The sequence below is a fragment of the Ceratotherium simum genome, chromosome 15 (genome assembly GCF_057802395.1).
Source record: "Ceratotherium simum simum isolate JZ-2026a chromosome 15, ASM5780239v1, whole genome shotgun sequence".
Lineage (NCBI taxonomy): Eukaryota > Metazoa > Chordata > Mammalia > Perissodactyla > Rhinocerotidae > Ceratotherium > Ceratotherium simum.
This window is the reverse complement of record NC_141914.1, coordinates 58608777-58625965: the sequence shown is the minus strand read 5'-3', so window position 1 is coordinate 58625965 and position 17189 is coordinate 58608777. Positions and strand designations below refer to the sequence as shown.

Genomic DNA, 17189 nt, shown 5'->3' with positions numbered 1-17189 from the left:
GTCTTTAATGTTTTTGATGCATTCTGTTCTTGAGTTTTTCTGAAGGTTTGATGATAGTTTTTTTTTTTTTAATTTCTTTCTATTCCCTAATTTGTCTCTGTTTTTTTCTGGAGTCAGTTTTTTGTGTGACTTGGTTTTTTGCTTTCATACATCAGGCTTTTGTCAACTGTCTGGTGAGCCTTAATATTTCATTAGTTCATTCAGCAGATGTTTATTAAGTGTCACCTCTTTGCTAGTCTGCTTTTGGTGTTGGGGATATGGCAGTGAATGAGAGACAAAAGTCTCTGTCTTAGGGAACTTTTATTTTAGTTGGAGGGGAGGGTGTGGAGTAGGCAATGAACAAAATAGATAGGTATATTATGTAGTGTGTTAAAAGGTGTAAATTCTGTGGAGGAAAAAACCAGGCAGGGGATAAGAACTGCACAGGGAAGAGTTACAATTTAAAATAGAGTGGTTGGGGAGGCCTCAGTGATAAGGTTGACATTTGAGTAAACGTTAAAGGCAGTAAGGGAGGGAGCTGTGCAGAAATCTGGAGAAGAGCATTATGTGTAGAGAAAACGTGTAGAGGCCAGAGGCAGGAGCATAGCTGTGTGGTTAGAATGTAGTGGGGAGGGGAAAAGTAGTTGCTGATGAAGTCAGAGAAGTCGTGAAAAGAGTAGGTCAGCCCTTGTAGGGACTGGTTTTTACCCTGAGTGTAATGGGCGTAGGGGATATAGGGCAGAGTAGTAAGATGAATGACTTACAATTTATCAGTATCCCTCTTGCTCCTGTGTTTAGAATAGAGGGGGTTGGGGGTAAGGATGGAATTTGGGGACCTTTAGAAAGCGATTGTAATAATCATGAGAAATGATGGTATTTGGATCAGTACTGGAGGTGGTCAGAAGTGGACAGATTATGGATCTATTTTGAAAGTAGTCAGTAGGATTTACTGATGAAGCTGGATGTGTGTATTGAGATGGAAGAGTCAAGGATGACTTCCGTGGTTCTTGAGCCACCAGAGGGAGGGAGTTGCTGTTAGTGAGGTACGACAGGCTTCAAGAGGAGCAGGTCAAGGCAGGAGAGATCAGAGCTCATCTCAACGTGGTACTTAGATGTCTATTAGATATGGAAGTAGAAATACTGAGTTGGCAGCTAGGTAAATAAGCAAGGGAGCGGTCCAGACTGGAGATAATGAATTTGAGATATAGATGGTATTTAAAGCTGTGAAATTGGATAAGATTTCCTAGGAGTTTAGATAGTGAAGGGAAGAAATTTGAGGACTGAATCCTGGGGTCCTTTAATGATAAAAGTTTGGGAAGATGAGAAATCAGTAAAGGAGACTGAAAAGGAGCTGCTAGTGAGGTAGGTAAAAATTAGGTGAATGTGGTGTCTTGGAAGGCAAGGGAAGCATTTTACAGAGGGAGTGACTGGCTGTGTGATTTGCAGCTGATGGGTCAAGTAATGAGTTTTGTAGATTTAACCATGTGGAGATCGTTAGTGAATTTGAACAATTTCTGTTTAGTGGTGGAAGTAAAGACCTGATTTGAATGGAAATGAGAGAATAGGATGACAGGAATTGGAGGCAGCAAGTACAGATAATTCTTTTGAGAGTTGCTGCAAGGGGAAAGAAAGCAATGAGGCAGTGGGTGGAGAGGAATAAGGGGAAGGGGCACATTTTTTAAGATGGGAGGTGTTACAGTATATTTGTAAGCTGTCTGGGAAAGATAGAGTACAAAGGGAAAAATTTGTGAAACTGCAAAGAGACAGAATAATTGGCTGGGGGATGTCCTTGAGGAGTGGAAAAGAGATAGAATATAGCATACTAGTGGAAGTATATGTTTGTTTGTTCATTCAATTAATATTCCGCACTTACTCTCTGCCAGGCACCATTTTGGGAGCCTGAAATATTTCATGGAGCAAAACAAAGGTCTCTGCTCTTTAATGGGGCATTCTAGAGGTTGGTCTTGATAGGTACACGGACAGTTCATCTGTGGTGACAGGAGAAGGTGTTGGTAATTGGGAGCTTCCGGAAAAATCTCTCCTGATTCCTTTTTTATTGAGAGAACAGAAGCATGGGCAGTAGCTATGAGGGAAAAGCTATTGTGAGATGTTTGAGGAGAGAGGGGAAGGTATGAAATAGTCTTCTAGAAGAGTAGGAGAGAGAATTTTTCCGGAATAATGATGTATAGTTGCTGGGCAGTGCTAAGGGTTACTGTTATAAATTTAAAGACTAGCCCCATCAGCTGCACAGGTAAGCCATGGAACAGGCAAGAACATTGGATTTAACCAAGGTTATGATTTAGCCAAGTGGCTAAGGTGAAATGAGAGAGGGAATCAAGGGAATTGAGTGTGCGTGTGGGAATGATTTTGATGATTGATCTTGAAATTAAGCTGGCATAGGATGGAAGTGAGTAGATAAGGTGTGGTGAGGGATGATGAAAAGATGGTAGGATGGGGCCGGCTCCGTGGCTTAGCAGTTAAGTGCGCACGCTCTGCTATTGGTGGCCCGGGTTCGGATCCCGGGCGCGCACCGATGCACCACTTCTCCGGCCATGCTGAGGGTGCGTCCCACATACAGCAACTAGAAGGATGTGCAACTATGACATACAACTATCTACTGGGGCTTTGGGGGAAAAAAAAAAGGAGGAGGATTGGCAATAGATGTTAGCTCAGAGCCGGTCTTCCTCAGCAAAAAGAGGAGGATTGGCATGGATGTTAGCTCAGGGCTGATCTTCCTTACAAAAAAAAAAAAAGATGGTAGGATGAATAGATTTTACGTTGCAGTAGATTGAAGGGCTTTTGGTGCCCAGGAACTAGAGAAAATGAGCTGGAAAAATAGGAGGTGATAGTCAGGGAGTGGGATGTTTGGAATTGAGATTTTGGAGGGATTTCAGGTATTAGTAATAAAAGGGATAGGAAAGAGGACAAGATCTTGGGTGGAGAGGACTTCAAAGAATGGAGAGGCTAGGGTATTGTGGGGATTATCTATGAGGATATTGAAATCACCAAGAATTGGTATTATTGTTGGAAGGAGTGACAGTGAGCCAGGAGCTAAAATCTTTGAGAAGTGAGAGCAGGTAGCCCGAGCATTAACAGATGACTATAGCAGAGAGAGGTGGGTGGTATAGTCTGAAAACTTCAGATTCAAAGCTAGGTGTATTTAAGGAGGAGGCAGGGAGAATGGTTTGCCATTAGCAATTAAGAGCAAGGAGGGCACCTGTCTGGCTCCTGGTCCAGTGACAGGAAGAAAATGAGAAAAAAAATCACTTATTACTTTAATTAGCTGCAGGTGGAGCAGTGTATAATCAGGACATCTAAAAGGTGAGGAGAATGTTCAGCGAAGAAATTGAGGATTTAGGAGGTTTTATTGTTAGTGAATGTTAAGTTCCAGAGGGCATAGTAAGAGGGTTTCAGCATTTGGAGAGAAGTGTTAGGTGGGACAGAATGGGGAGTGTGTGGAACCATATGGAGATTGGAGTGTGGGAGATGAGGGGTGACTGAGGTAAAGAAGGATAAAGGGCCCAATGAGGTTGATTTGTCCTGGTTGTTTGAGGACAGATAGTATAGTGAGGCTTTGTTGGGGAATGGTGAAGTAGATGTCAAGGATCCTCTGTCCATTACTGCAGATGGAGGTTGGAGGCTGAGGGAAGGGCAGTCTTAGATAGTGCCCGTGGGCCTTTCTCTAGATCCCTGCAAATGGAGACTGCACCCCAAGAAGCTGTCTGTCACTCTCTGTACCTGCTGTGGCTTGTTGACTACTAGGCTTTGCTTTAGGGGAGGCATTTACACTAGGTAGTCTAGTTCTCACCAGATGAGACTTGATAAAATTATCATCTGCCAACTGATGTCTCCCACATCTCTTTATCTACAGCTCAGATTTCTCCATACAGCTCCAGACCAAATATATATCTTACTATTCGCTGAAAAACTTCATTTGGATATCTCATAGATAAATCCTCTTTTTTTTTTTTTTTTTTTTTTTTTTTTTGCTGAGGAAGCTTAGCCCTGAGCCAACATCTGTTGTTAATCTTGTTCTTTTTTTTTGCTTGAGAAAGATTAACACTCAGTTTTATATGTGGGACACCCCCACAGCATGGCTGACCAGTGGTGTAGGTCTGTGGTTGGAATCTGAACCTGTGAACCCGGGCCGCCAAAGCAGAGTGCACTGAACTTAACCACTAGGTCATGAAGCCGGCTCCGATAAACCCTCTTGAACTCAAATGTCTGAAACCGAATGCAGCATCTTCTCCCCATCAAAACTGATGTTTATCTGTGTCAGAATAATACTGTTTTTCTAGATGCCCAAGCTGGAAGCTGTTGAGCATTGTGCTAGAATCTGTTCTTTTCCTTCTTCCCATATCCAGTAATCATTAAATTGTATAGATTTTATCTCCTAAATATCTCTTGGATTTTTCTGCTTCTGTTATTTCCGGAGCCTCTCAGTTCAGGTCACCTACAACGCCTGCCCAGGTTATTGAAACAACCTCCATTCTCGTTCTCCCACCCCCTTCCTCAAAGCAGCCATTTTAGCCATATTGAACTACTTTCAGTTACTCACATAGAGCAAACTGTTTTTGGCCTCCTCCAATCCTGCTGATTTGGCAGTGTTACCATTGTGCATTCAGTATTCAGTGCATGAGACTCCCTCTCATGAATGTCCACTCCTTTTTGTTTTTTTAAGCCTCATAGGTAATATAGAAGGAATAATCCAACTGTATACTTTTGCTCATGAGATTTCTAGTAGATGATGAGGTCACCAGGTCTTTGCTTTCTTCTAGAAAGTATTATTTCCATTCAAAAAACAGTATACTTTCTTTAGGGAAAAAGGTTTTTTTTCCTATGCAAATATTATAATGTTTGCTTGAATTATACCAGTTGCATTAAAATCATTAGATTGTCCTTTTATTTGCTGTTTTTGTTGTCATACCTCTGCTGATAAACCTTTTTTTTAATTGATGCTAATCACCGATTCCGTAAGCATCTTATGAAATCCCTTTATCAGTGAGTAGTTGTTTCATCTTTTTTCTCCTCAGATGCGAACTTATACTGCTTTTTGTTTGTGTTTTATTGAAGGTACGGCTTGTAGATGCAGGCTTTGTTTGGACTGAGCCCCATTCTAAGAGACTTAAAGTTAAACTAACTATTCAGAAAGAGGTAAGCTGTACATAAGTTCTCAGCATGGTTAAAGTGTAGGTAGTGCAAATGAGGGGCTATTGGTAAGTTGGCTTGAACAGCTTAAAAATAAAAGAATACCCTCTTAATTTTAACCCTTCGTTTGGAGCAGCCATTGCTCGTGATTAGGGGGCTAAGATAATCTTTTCAAAGTTATTTTCGTTAGGAAAAAGATTGAAGTAAAAACATGAGCAAAGGCAGTGCTTCTCAAACTTGGCTGATTATCGTAATGACTCACAGTAACTGACTCAAACTGGATTCAGCTGGATGTGAGTTGGAATCTGTATGTTTAAAAAGCTTCCCAGGTGATTTCTGATGATTAAGCTATGTTTGGGAACAACTAAATCAGGAAATGTTTTGTTTTTTGAGAGTTTTCTTTGTCTTGTTTTTTTTCCTAAGGATGAATTTTGTACACATACTTATATGTAAATTATAAAAATATTATAAGTTATATAAAAATCCTTCAAAGAATATCCTCATAACCACTTCAGCTAAGGGTAAATTTGAAATGTTAATCTAATAAATCCTACAGATTAAACCTATATATCTTTCTTGAAATAGTGTAACTGTTGACTTTAAGTGGATTTATTGTGGATGTCTTCAAAGCATTCGTGGAAGAAAATTTGAAGTTAAATATTAAAGCATCTCCTTTTAAGAAAAATATTAGAGGCCCGGCCCCATGGCGTAGCGGTTAAGTGTGCGTACTCCGCTGCTGGTGGCCCGGGGTTCGGATCCCGGGCGCTCACTGATGCACCGCTTGTCAGACCATGCTGTGGCTGCATCCCATATAAAAGTGGAGGAAGATGGGCACAGATGTTAGCCCAGGGCCAGTCTTCCTCAGCAAGAAGAGGAGGATTGGCATGGATGTTAGCTCAGGGCTGATCTTCCTCACAACAACAAAAAAAAAAAGAAAAATATTTGTTATTAAACAGAAAGGAAAGAATGAAGGAGAGTGATTGTTTTCTTTCTCAGGTGATGAATGGTGCTATCCTTCAGCAAGTGTTTGTGGTAGATTATATTGTTCAGCCCCAAATGTGTGGAGATTGCCATCGAGTAGAAGCTAAGGATTTCTGGAAGGCTGTGGTTCAAGTCCGGCAAAAGGTAATGAGAGAACGATGATGAGTGAATTCTCCATCTTGTATTTCATCTTTGTCAGTTATCAACAGCTAGTAAAACCTCCTCCTCTCCCTTCTTTCGAGATCCTTCAGGCATCAGGGATAGTCTGTGTGCCTGGAACATTCACCTTTAGAAATAGATCACTGTTGCGTTTTAGATAATGTTTAAAGATTGTTTTTGTTTTAAAAATCAGCATATCTATAGATGGCTTTTTTTCATTTCATCTATTAATCTAATGCATTTATGTTTAGACTTTGCACAAAAAAACTTTCTACTATCTGGAACAGTTGATTTTGAAATATGGAATGCATCAGAATATGCTTCGTATCAAAGAGATTCATGGTGAGTTAAAATTTAAAAGCATTTGAAATGATGTTAGAATTTTATTTCAACTGACCTAAGGAGTCTTTATCTCTTTACTGATAATATCTAAAATAGTACTGTCCAAAATAACTTTCTGTTAGGAAGAAAACAAATCTTAGTTCTTTATCTGCACTGACCAGTGTGGTAGCCACTAGCCATATGTGGCTGTTGAATACTTGAAAGGTGACTAGGGTGACTGAGGAACTGAATTTTTAATTTTTTTCTATTTTAATTTAAATTTACACCAAGTAGCTACCAGTTGAGTAAACCAGTGTGTAACTACAGTAATAGATGTAAAGTGCTATGATAGAAAATTCATTAAAACTTATTTTATGCAGAGATCAGTTTCTGATTGGAAGAAAATTATTTTCGAGATCTGGAAGTTCTTCTGTTATACTTTTGTTTTTCATATGCCTAGAGGCATCTGTGATGGATACATTAAATCAGAAGCCTAAACTTAGTAATAATGAACAGTGGTATACAAATGATATAATTAGATTTCTTGAAGATGGAATTTAAAAATTTTTGCGTAATTTTATAGTGGCTCCTTAGAGTGTTCTGTCTTAGCAGTTACTCTTGATGTAGCATACTTATACATACTTGATGATGGATGAATATTTCTTTAATTAATAGTAGAAAACATAAATATTCTTTAACAAACTCTTAAGTCTCTTGCTAAAGGTTAATATTTTTAGGTAGTGCTTGCTACTGTTGGACATGTACTTGTTTTCCTAGTCTTTAAAGTATAGGTTTAGAGATAGCTGTTGTTGAAGGAATGACCAAATTCTTGTATTATACTTTTTATTTTAAAACTGAGTTCCACTGTTAACTTACTGATCTGTTATTTATTTATCTTGTATGTCTTGACAAAAGTGCTTAAAAGTGTGGTCTTGGGTCCTTAAATGGGGGAGGAAATGATTATCAGCTGTGTCACCTGGAGAAAATCTTTTAAGCTTTGTATCTGACCTGAGTGCATTATCAGTAGACATAAGGTGAACAGTCTAAATTGGTGAAACACAGTTTAGTGAATATTTATTGTAGGTAAGCTACCCTGCTGCCTGTTTACAGTAGTGCCTAGCTATGTGTGGCTAGCCACCAGGCAAAAATAACACCTTTGTTCTGAGTAACTATTTTGAGTAACTCTTTTGAGGATAAGGATATTCAAATATTCTAGCTAAGGAAGCAAAACACTATTATTTTTCATCATCATGGCAGAAATATCCTTACACGGAATTTTTTTTGGAGCAAAAGAGTTGGATACATTCTGGGATGTACTTTTGCAGTCACTTTCAAAACCAAAAATGTTGCAAGTTTAACAACCTTTTTTTTGTCATCCAGAGGAATTAATCTGTTTTTTTTTTTCCCTACTAGTTCTTGGTTTGATTTAAGTGAATCTTTTGTTTGTTTCCTTGGTTATTTGTTGTAACTGTTTTTAAAATCATAATAATCGTAAAAATTCAAACATAGAAGTATGTATGAATAGAGAGGACCTCTGTGTCCTTTTTATCTATTTGTTACCCCCAGAGGTAGCCCCTTAAAACAAGATAGTACAATATGTGCTTTGTATGTAAATTGTGATAGCAGGTTGGTTTCCCCTCATGTGTGGGATCCTTCTGTAATATTCTGTGACTGCCATCTTACTTAATATATTTGTAAACCTTTCCACATCATTGCACGTAGTCCTATTTCATTATTTTTAACCACTATGTGTATGTATGTATTAAGGTATATTTAATGATTTAGTTATTTCTTATTAATTGACTTACAAGATGTTCCATTTTTTTACTGCTACAAATAGCATTGTAATAAATATTCTTATGTGGTGCATATTTAGTGGTTTTTCTGTGAGATTGAGTTCAGGAATTGAAATTACTTGAAATTACTAGACGAGAGTGCAAATGTTAGATTTTTATATGTACTGCTAGGTTGTTTTCCAAACACTTGCCAACACTGCATAAGATCGTATTGGCCTTTCTAAGTTTTGCTGTTCTAATAGAGAAAATAATGGCATCTTGTTTTAATTTGCATTTCCTTGATTACTAATAAGAGTTAGTTAACATTTTTATATGTGGATTAGCCGTTATATTTATCTCTAATGTGAGTTGTCTGTTCTTCATATGTCTGTTTTTTCCTGGTTTATTTTGTGTGTATTGTTCAAGATATCGATCTTATTACGTGTGTGTGTGTGTATAGAGAGAGCCGGAGAGCATGCATTTGAGAGTGTGCATTTGAGCGTGAGTCCGAGAGAGCAGATATTTTCTTGCTACGTCACATGTCTTTTATCATTTAAGTTTTTCATTTCTTAGTTAAATAGCTATGGCTTATGACTTTTGTGTGTTACGTAGGAAAGTTTTCTATACTCCCAAGATTATTTTTAAAAAAGTAAATTATAGGTTTTTGTGTGTGTGTGTGTGTGTGAGGAAGATCAGCCCTGAGCTAACATCAGCCAATCCTCCTCTTTTTTTACTGAGGAAGACTGGCCCTGGGCGAACTTGCGTGCCCATCTTCCTCCACTTTATACGGGATGCTGCCACAGCAAGGCTTGACAAGCAGTGTGTCGGTGCTCACCTGGGATCCGAACCCTAGGTTGCTGCAGCGGAGCGAGTGCACTTAACCGCTACACCACAGGGCCAGCCCCTGTAGTTTTTGTTTTACTTTTGGATCTTTAATCTTACCTGGTAGGAATTTTTCCCGGAAGGTTAACTTGCATTGTTTCAATACCAGTCTTTTCCCCACTGATTTGAAATATCTCCTTTCTTTATACTAAATTCCTTTATACACATGGCTCACTTCTGGTTTATTTTGTCTCACTGCTTCTACCACAGTATGTAAATTATACTTTATGATGTGTTCCCTTATTAATTTTTTTGCAAAATTTGGTTGATAGTGAGTAAGAGCATCGATTCTGGAACCAGATTTTGTGGGTTTGACTCTCTCCCACCAGTGTTTTGCTCTGTGACCTTAGGCAAGTTAATTAACTTCTCTGAGCCTCAGTTTTCCCATCAATAATATAGAGAGGATGATGATAGCACCTACCTCATAGAATTATTGTGAGGATTAAATAATCTGTAAAGCACTTAAAACCATGCTTGGTGCATAGTCATGTTTATTCAGTTTTTTCTATACTTTAGTGATATTTTATAGTTTTACTCAAAGATTTTGAATGTTTTCTTGTTGGTTTTTTGGGCTAGTCTTTACTGTTTGTTATTGTTGATGAAAACTTTTTCCATCAGATTTTCTAATTGATTTTTGCTAATATATTGGAAAGCTCTTGATTTTATATGTTGATCTTTCTGAAATTTCTTAATATCACTAATAGTTTCAGTTGATACTCTTGATTTTCCAGGTAAACAGTTATCTGCAAACAATTGATAGTTTTATTTCTTCTTCTGCAGTACTTTTTCCTCTTTGTTTTCCTTTCCCTTTTTCCCTTTGGCTAGGAGTCGAGAATAGCGTTGAGTAGTAACATATCAGGCGTTATCATCTTTCTATGTTTCACCCCTAAGAATAATATTTTTTGAGATTTCTATTTGATACATATGCATATATAGTTATATACATATTTAAGCTGTTCTATCCAATCTTGCCATCAGTTATGTTAGTGACATTGAAAAAATTGGAAGGTTTGCCCTCTTTCTACCTAGTGTTTATCAACCTCTTGAAGTTTTGTAAGAACCTGACCATTAAGCCGTCTAGTTTGGTATGGGGGAGGGGAGTAAAGGCTTTTATTAGGATATTAGTCTCTTTCAGATATTCTGCTTCTTGAATCAATTTTAATCGCATTTTCCAAAGAAATAAACCATTTCATCTGTCTTTTCACATTCTTTGCATAAAATTGAACGGTGTATATATATGTTATAATGTTAAATCTCATCCGTAACTATACGTCTTTATTGTTCTAATGTTGTCTTTTCTCATCTCCCATTACCCCCCGCATCACAGCTGCCCAAGTTTTGTCGATTTTGTTAGTTTTTTCAAAGAACTAGCTTTAGTTTTATTGGAAAGGTCTTATTTTTTCCTTTTGCTTAATTTTTCCTTTTATTACTAATTCCTTCTGCTTTAAAAAAAATTTTTTTTATTGAGAAATAATTGACATATAACATTATATTAGTTTCAGGTATACAACATAATGATTCGATATTTGTATATAATTCTAAATGATCACCACAGTAAGTCTAGTTACCATCACCATACAGAGTTATACATTTTTGTTTTCCTCTACTTTCTCTAGTTTTATTTTGTTTGAATTAATTGAAAGCTTAGTTTCTTTTCAATTTCTAATAAATATACTTAAGATTATAAATTTTCTTCTGAGTGCCATATTGACTCTGTAGCTGGTATTTATGGCTACCTTTTTCCACTACCCATTGCATATTTCGTTTGTTCGCAGCAAGCATCTCAGCTATTTTATTTCCCTGGTGTAGGAATTCTACATTTCTAGGAGTAGAATTGCTGAGTATATGGTAAATTTATGTTTATCTTTTGAAGAAACTGCCAAACTGTTTCCAAAGTGGCTGTACCGTTTTACATCCCGTCAGCAATGTTTGAGGGTTCCATTGTCTACAGATGCTCACCAACACTTGTTATTGTCTCTTTTTGTTTATAGCTATTCTAGAGGGTGGCATGAAGTGGTATCTCATCATGGTTTTAATTTGCATGTCCCTAATGACTAATGATGTTCATCGTCTTTTCACAACCTCATTAGCCATTCTTGTATCTTTTTTGGTGAAATTGCTATTCAAATCTTTTGCCTATTTTTTAGTTGGATTGTTTGTTTTATTAAAGTTATAAGAGTTTTTAAAAATATATTCTGGATACAAACCCCTTTCACATATATGTTTGCAAATATTTTTTCCTAGTCTATATCCTGTCTTTTCATTTTCTTAATGGTATCTTTTTTTTTTTAGTTGTGATAAGAATGCTTAACATGATATTTATCCTCTTAACAAACTTTTAAGTGTATAATACCTTATTGTTGACTGTAAGTACAGTGTTGTATAGCAGATCTCTAGAGCTTATTCATCTTGCTTAACTGAAACTTTATGCCCATTAGTTAGTACCTCCACACTTCCACCTCCTCTCAGCCTCCGGCAACCATAATTCCACTCTGATTCTATGAATTTAACTATTTAGATACTTCATGTAAGTGAAATTATGCAGTATTTGTCTTTCTGTAACTGGCTTATTTCACTTAGCATAAGTCCTCGGAGTTCATTTATGTTGTTGCAGATTGCAGAATTTCTTTCCTTTTTAAGAATGACTAATATTCTATTGTATGTGTATACCACCTTTTATCCATTCATCTGTTGTGGAAACAACCTAAATGTCCCTCGTCTTGGCTGTTGTGAATAGTGCTGCAATAAACATGGGAATGTTAATATCTCTTTGAGATCCTGATTTCAGTTCTTTTGGATAAATACCTAGAAGTGGGATTATTGGATCACATTATGGTAGTTCTATTTTTAATTTTTTGAAGACCCTCCGTACTCTTTTCCATAGTAGCTGCACTGTTTTGCATTCCCACCAGCAATGTACAAGGGTTCCAATTTCTCCATATCCTTGCCAATACTTATCTTTTGCTTTTTTGATAATAGCCATCTTGACAGATGTGAAGTGATACCTCATTGTAGTTTTGGTTTTGCGTCTCCCTAATGAGCATTTTTTTGTGTGTGTGAGGAAGATCAGCCCTGTGCTAACATCTGCCAATCCTCCTCTTTTTTTTTTTTTTTTTTTTTTTGCTGAGGAAGACTGGCCCTGGACTAACATCTGTGCTCCACTTTATATGGGATGCCGCCACAGCATGGCCTGCCAAGTGGTGGGTCGGTGTGCGCCTGGGATCCGAACCTGCGAACCCCGGGCCGCCGCAGCGGAGTGCGCGCACTTAACCGCTTGCACTACTGGGCCGGTCCTGACATTGAGCATTTTTTATATACCTGTTTGCCATTTGTATATCTTCTCTGGAGAAATGTCTATACAGTTCCTCTGCAATTTTTTAGTTGGGTTAGTTTTTTTGCTATTGAGTTGTAGGAGTTCCTAATATATTTTGGAGATTAACCCCTTGTCAGATATATGGTTTGCAAATATTTTCTCCCATTCTGTAGGTTGCCTTTTCACTGTGTTGATTGTTTCTCTTGCTGTGCAGAAGCTTTTAGTTTGATGTAGTCCTGATTGTTTTTGTTGCCTGTACTTTTTGTGTCATATCAATGTCATGAAGCTTTTCCCCTATGTTTTCTTCTAGAAGTTACATTTGAGTCTTGAATCCATTTTGAGTTGATTTTTGTGTATGGTGTAAGACAAGGATCCAGTTTCATTCTTTTGCATGTTGATGTCCAGTTCTCCTAACACTGTTGAAGAGACTCTCTCCCCCCACTGTGTATTCTTGGCACCCTTGGTGAAGATTAGTTGACTGTAAATGTGTGGATTGATTTCTGGGCTCTCTATTCTGTTCCATTGGTCTGGAGGGCTGTTTTTATGTCAGTGCCATACTGTTTTGATTACTGTAGCTTTGTAACTTATTTTGAAATCAGGGAGTGTGATGCCTGCACTTAATGGTGTGTTTTTGAATTGCAAAAGTTTTAAATTTTGAAGTCTAGTTTATCCGTTTTTTTCCTTTATCTGTCATGCTTTTGGTGTTGTGTTTAAGAACCTTGTCTAATCAGTGTCACAAAGATTTTCTCCTGTTTCTCTCAAATGTTTTATAGTTTTAGCTTTTATATTTATCTCTAACCCTTTTGGGTTAATTTTTGTTGCATGGTATGAGATGAGTCTAAATTCATCTTTTTCCACGTGGATATCCTGTTTTCCCAGTGAAAAGACCATCCTTTCCTCAATGAATTGCCTTGCATCCTCTGTCAAAGATCTGTTGATGATAAATGTGAGGGTTTATTTCTGGATTCTCAAATCTGTTCAATAGATCTGTATCTATTCTTATGCCAGTACCACCCTGTCTTGATTACTTAAAGTTATCAAGTTCTGAAATTGGGAAGTGTAAGTTCCCAACTTCATTCCTCTTCAAAGTTGTTTTGGCTATTCTGTTATTTTAGTTTCCCAGTTAGCTGAGTTGTTTGGAAGAATATCTCTAAACATTTCTTAGGTAGGTTCCCTTTTAGTTATCCCTTGGTTGCTGATTTTTAATGCTACTGCGTTGTGATTGGATAATGTCTAGTAATTTCTACCATCTGGAATTTATTGAAAATTTTTTTTAATCTTACTACATGATGATTTGATGAATGTTCTATTAATTTTTGAAAATAATATGTATTCTTTCTTGGCACCGTGTTTTATAGTCTCAAATCAACTTTGATAGTTGGTTATTTGCATTCTATGTATCCTTGTTTTTGGTCATTTTGCTTATTTTGGTTTTGATAGTCTTATACTAGTTCCCTCTAACGATTCGTTAGTTTCTTCTTTTCTTTTTAATAGTTTTTGTTTTCTGCATCTCAGTGCTCTGTTATTAGATGCATTCCTATTGTTTTCTTGGTAGATTGTTCCATTTATTACATAAAATATCCTTCTTTGTTCTGTTAGTGTTTTTCTCCCCCCCCTTGACCTTGAGTTTTATTGTGTCTGAAATTAAAATTGTGAATCTTTTGTTAGCATTTGTCTGATTTGTCTATCTTTTTGTCAAACAAGTCTTAAGTGATGTGTTATCCCTAATCTGTGTGGCTACAAAATAATATCTTTTATGTTTTCTAATAATTTGTTTAATACACATTTATTTGTGATATAGTCATGTTAATAGAGGAAATTCTTATTTTGCAGAATTATTTCATGTGGCTTTTTTTTTTTTAAAGATGGTCTGGATTTTTATTATTCTTCAAAGCAGCATGCCCAGAAGATGGTAGAATTTCTTCAGTGTACAGTTCCCTGTAGGTATGTTCTGAACCTAAATGTGATTAAGTCGAAGGAGCTGGAAATGGATGTAGGTCATATCCATTCTTCAGGCTTAGACAACTTCTTTTATGTTAAAATATTTAAAATCGTAGTAGGAATACTTACCAGTTAGTAAGCATTTATTGGATTAACCACCTTAAGAGAACTATTAGCCAAAGAGCATGTAGACTCTCTGGGGAGCTAGATCTCACCCTGCGATAATAAGCACTGTAGTGCTGAGCCAGTGATTGAATGTATTTAATAAGAGAAAAGAAAGATGGGAGTAGAGGGCTTTGGGGAGAAGCTTCATGGAGGAGGAGGGATGTAAGCTTCTAAAATGGGAAATTTTCAAAGATAGAGTTTATATTGAAAGGTGAGATTAGTGTGAATGAAGACTTGCAGTGGGCATTAGTGTGACTTTTAATGGATACTGTATGTAGACTAGATAGGTCTGAGCTCAGGGCATGTTTTGGAGGTTTTTGGTAGATAAAGTTGAAAATAGGTAGGGTGCAGTCAGGTCCATCAAGGTTTTGAAATGTAAGTGGGTGAACTTAGGCTTCACCATAACAGGCATCAGGAATCTGTTTCAGACCTTGGACAGTGATGATTCGATTTGATAAAAATTGATATTCCTGAGACTATTCAAGTAAGGACCTTTGCCTTTTTATTACTATTAACTTTTTCTCTTACTAGATACAAATCCTCACAGAGACTGATCTCTCAGGATATCCATAGTAACACATACAATTATAAGAGCACTTTTTCTGTGGAAATTGTTCCAATATGCAAGGTACTTTTCCTCATTTAATTAATCCATGTCTGTAAAAGAGTACAAGTAATTAATTGGTTTATATGTAATTATTAGCTCCTGGTTTCCTTCTGGGGTTGGTTAAAAATTTAGAATAACTTCCTTCTTAAATGATTTCTGACACGTTCAGCCATGTTAAAATGATGTTAAAAAGTAATCATGCTTAGAATTATAAATTGGCATACCTTTCATTTTGGTGTACTAATTGAAAGGCCTGGTGGCAGTTTTTTAATGTCCATAGTCCTTAAAATTAGTAGTTCTATGAAACTTTGAATATAGGAGATGACATTAAAATAAATATCAGTGAACCACTTTGTGGAATGTGTTCAAACTGGATTTTGGCATGATAAAATTAGATAGTATTGTGGAAATGAGATCATAGAATCATTTTTGTGATTTAAAAAAAAATCTGAATAACATTTAAAATGTAGATTATCTTTTCATTTAATTGTCCTAAGGTAAAACCCTGCTTCAAAAATAGAAATGAATTAAAATTCAATTGAGGATATGCTGTATTAGAAGGCTGTGTGTTAAGGATTATGTATCTAGTGGTCTCTGCTGTATAGGAACTTAGATGTCCATACGTATCCATTAATAATGAAAAGTGCCATAATTTATTATGAGCATTCTACATAAAGTTAATATTTAAGTACTTGAGTATATTTCATCTCTTCACATCTCATAATAACTAGGGTAAATCATATCATCATTTTGAAGATGAGGAAATTGATGCTTGAGGAGGTTAGATGACTTCCCTAAAGTTACATAACCGCAAAAGGATGAAGCCAGATTGGTAGCTAGGTCTGTGACTAAAGCTTTAAAACTGTCACTATTTTTTGTTGTAGTACTGTACCAGGGATGAAAATAGTGGCTTAAAACAGAGTCAGCAAACTTTTTCTGTAAAGGACCAGATAGTAGATATTTTCAGCTTTCAGGCCATATGGTCTCTTTTGCAACTCCTCAGCTGTGCTGTTGTTGGACAAAAGTAGCCATAGATAATAGGTAAATGAATGACTGAGGCTGTGTTCCAGCAACATTTTATTTACAGAAATGGGCAGTGGGCCTGATTTGGCTGGAAGGTCCTATTTTGCAGACCCCTGGTTAAAAACTGAACATTTTCCTGGTGCAAAGCCTGGGAAATATGATTCTAGGTGTGATGGCATACTTAGGCCTTGTGTATTAAGTGCTTTGGGTGATTCATACAAGTAACTGGATGAATACACAGTGTGAAGGAGTATTTTCATTAATCTTTGGAGACTCTTATTAAGTTAAAAACGAAGGGCCAGACTAGGTGCTATTAGGGATGCATAGAATGTCCCTTCAGAGGAGGAGCCTATGACTGTGAATAGATACAGCTTAAAATATAACCCACATACTTTTTATATTTTAATATAGTTTAAAAACAGATAACCACATTGCTGGTAATATCTCCCAGTGTAGACATAGACATATGTGCTTTTTTGGGCATTAAATCTTTGATTACCTATTGGTACATGTAGCCATGAAAGAGAAACATGTGGCTCCTCTGAAATTTGTTTTTTATGGAAATACAAAGAAGATTTAGAAAATCGTTCTCCTTCTGATTATAATACTTGGCTTAGAATGTGATAAGCGTTCATACTTCAATAAAATTGAAATAAACTTAATAACTTGGTGAATAGAAGCTGAAAAAAATTTTTTACAGCGTTTTTATTAAGACGGATATCCCCATCTGAAGAAGGTATAACTTATTTTCTGTTTCTGTAAGGTCTGATTCTTTTCTTTAGGCCCTTTATTGATACGTAGAATTAAAAATAACGCTTTGGGCAAATGCACTTGGATCAGGTTTACATTGATGAGTGTTTATTGGAGACTTATTTAGGATTTGCTTCACTCTAAA

General features: G+C 36.6%; 1 protein-coding gene across 2 annotated transcripts in view; it reads left to right on the top strand.

The window, feature by feature from the left end:
- The window catches only part of NMD3 (NMD3 ribosome export adaptor), a 34624-nt gene that overhangs the window by 4623 nt on the left and 12812 nt on the right, over window positions 1-17189 (top strand). For both annotated transcript variants that reach the window (XM_004424787.3, XM_087440089.1), the window contains exons 5-9: window positions 5053-5133; window positions 6124-6252; window positions 6519-6609; window positions 14424-14502; window positions 15196-15292. In XM_004424787.3, the coding sequence (XP_004424844.1) occupies window positions 5053-5133; window positions 6124-6252; window positions 6519-6609; window positions 14424-14502; window positions 15196-15292 (477 nt within the window). The remainder of the gene's footprint in view (window positions 1-5052; window positions 5134-6123; window positions 6253-6518; window positions 6610-14423; window positions 14503-15195; window positions 15293-17189) is intronic.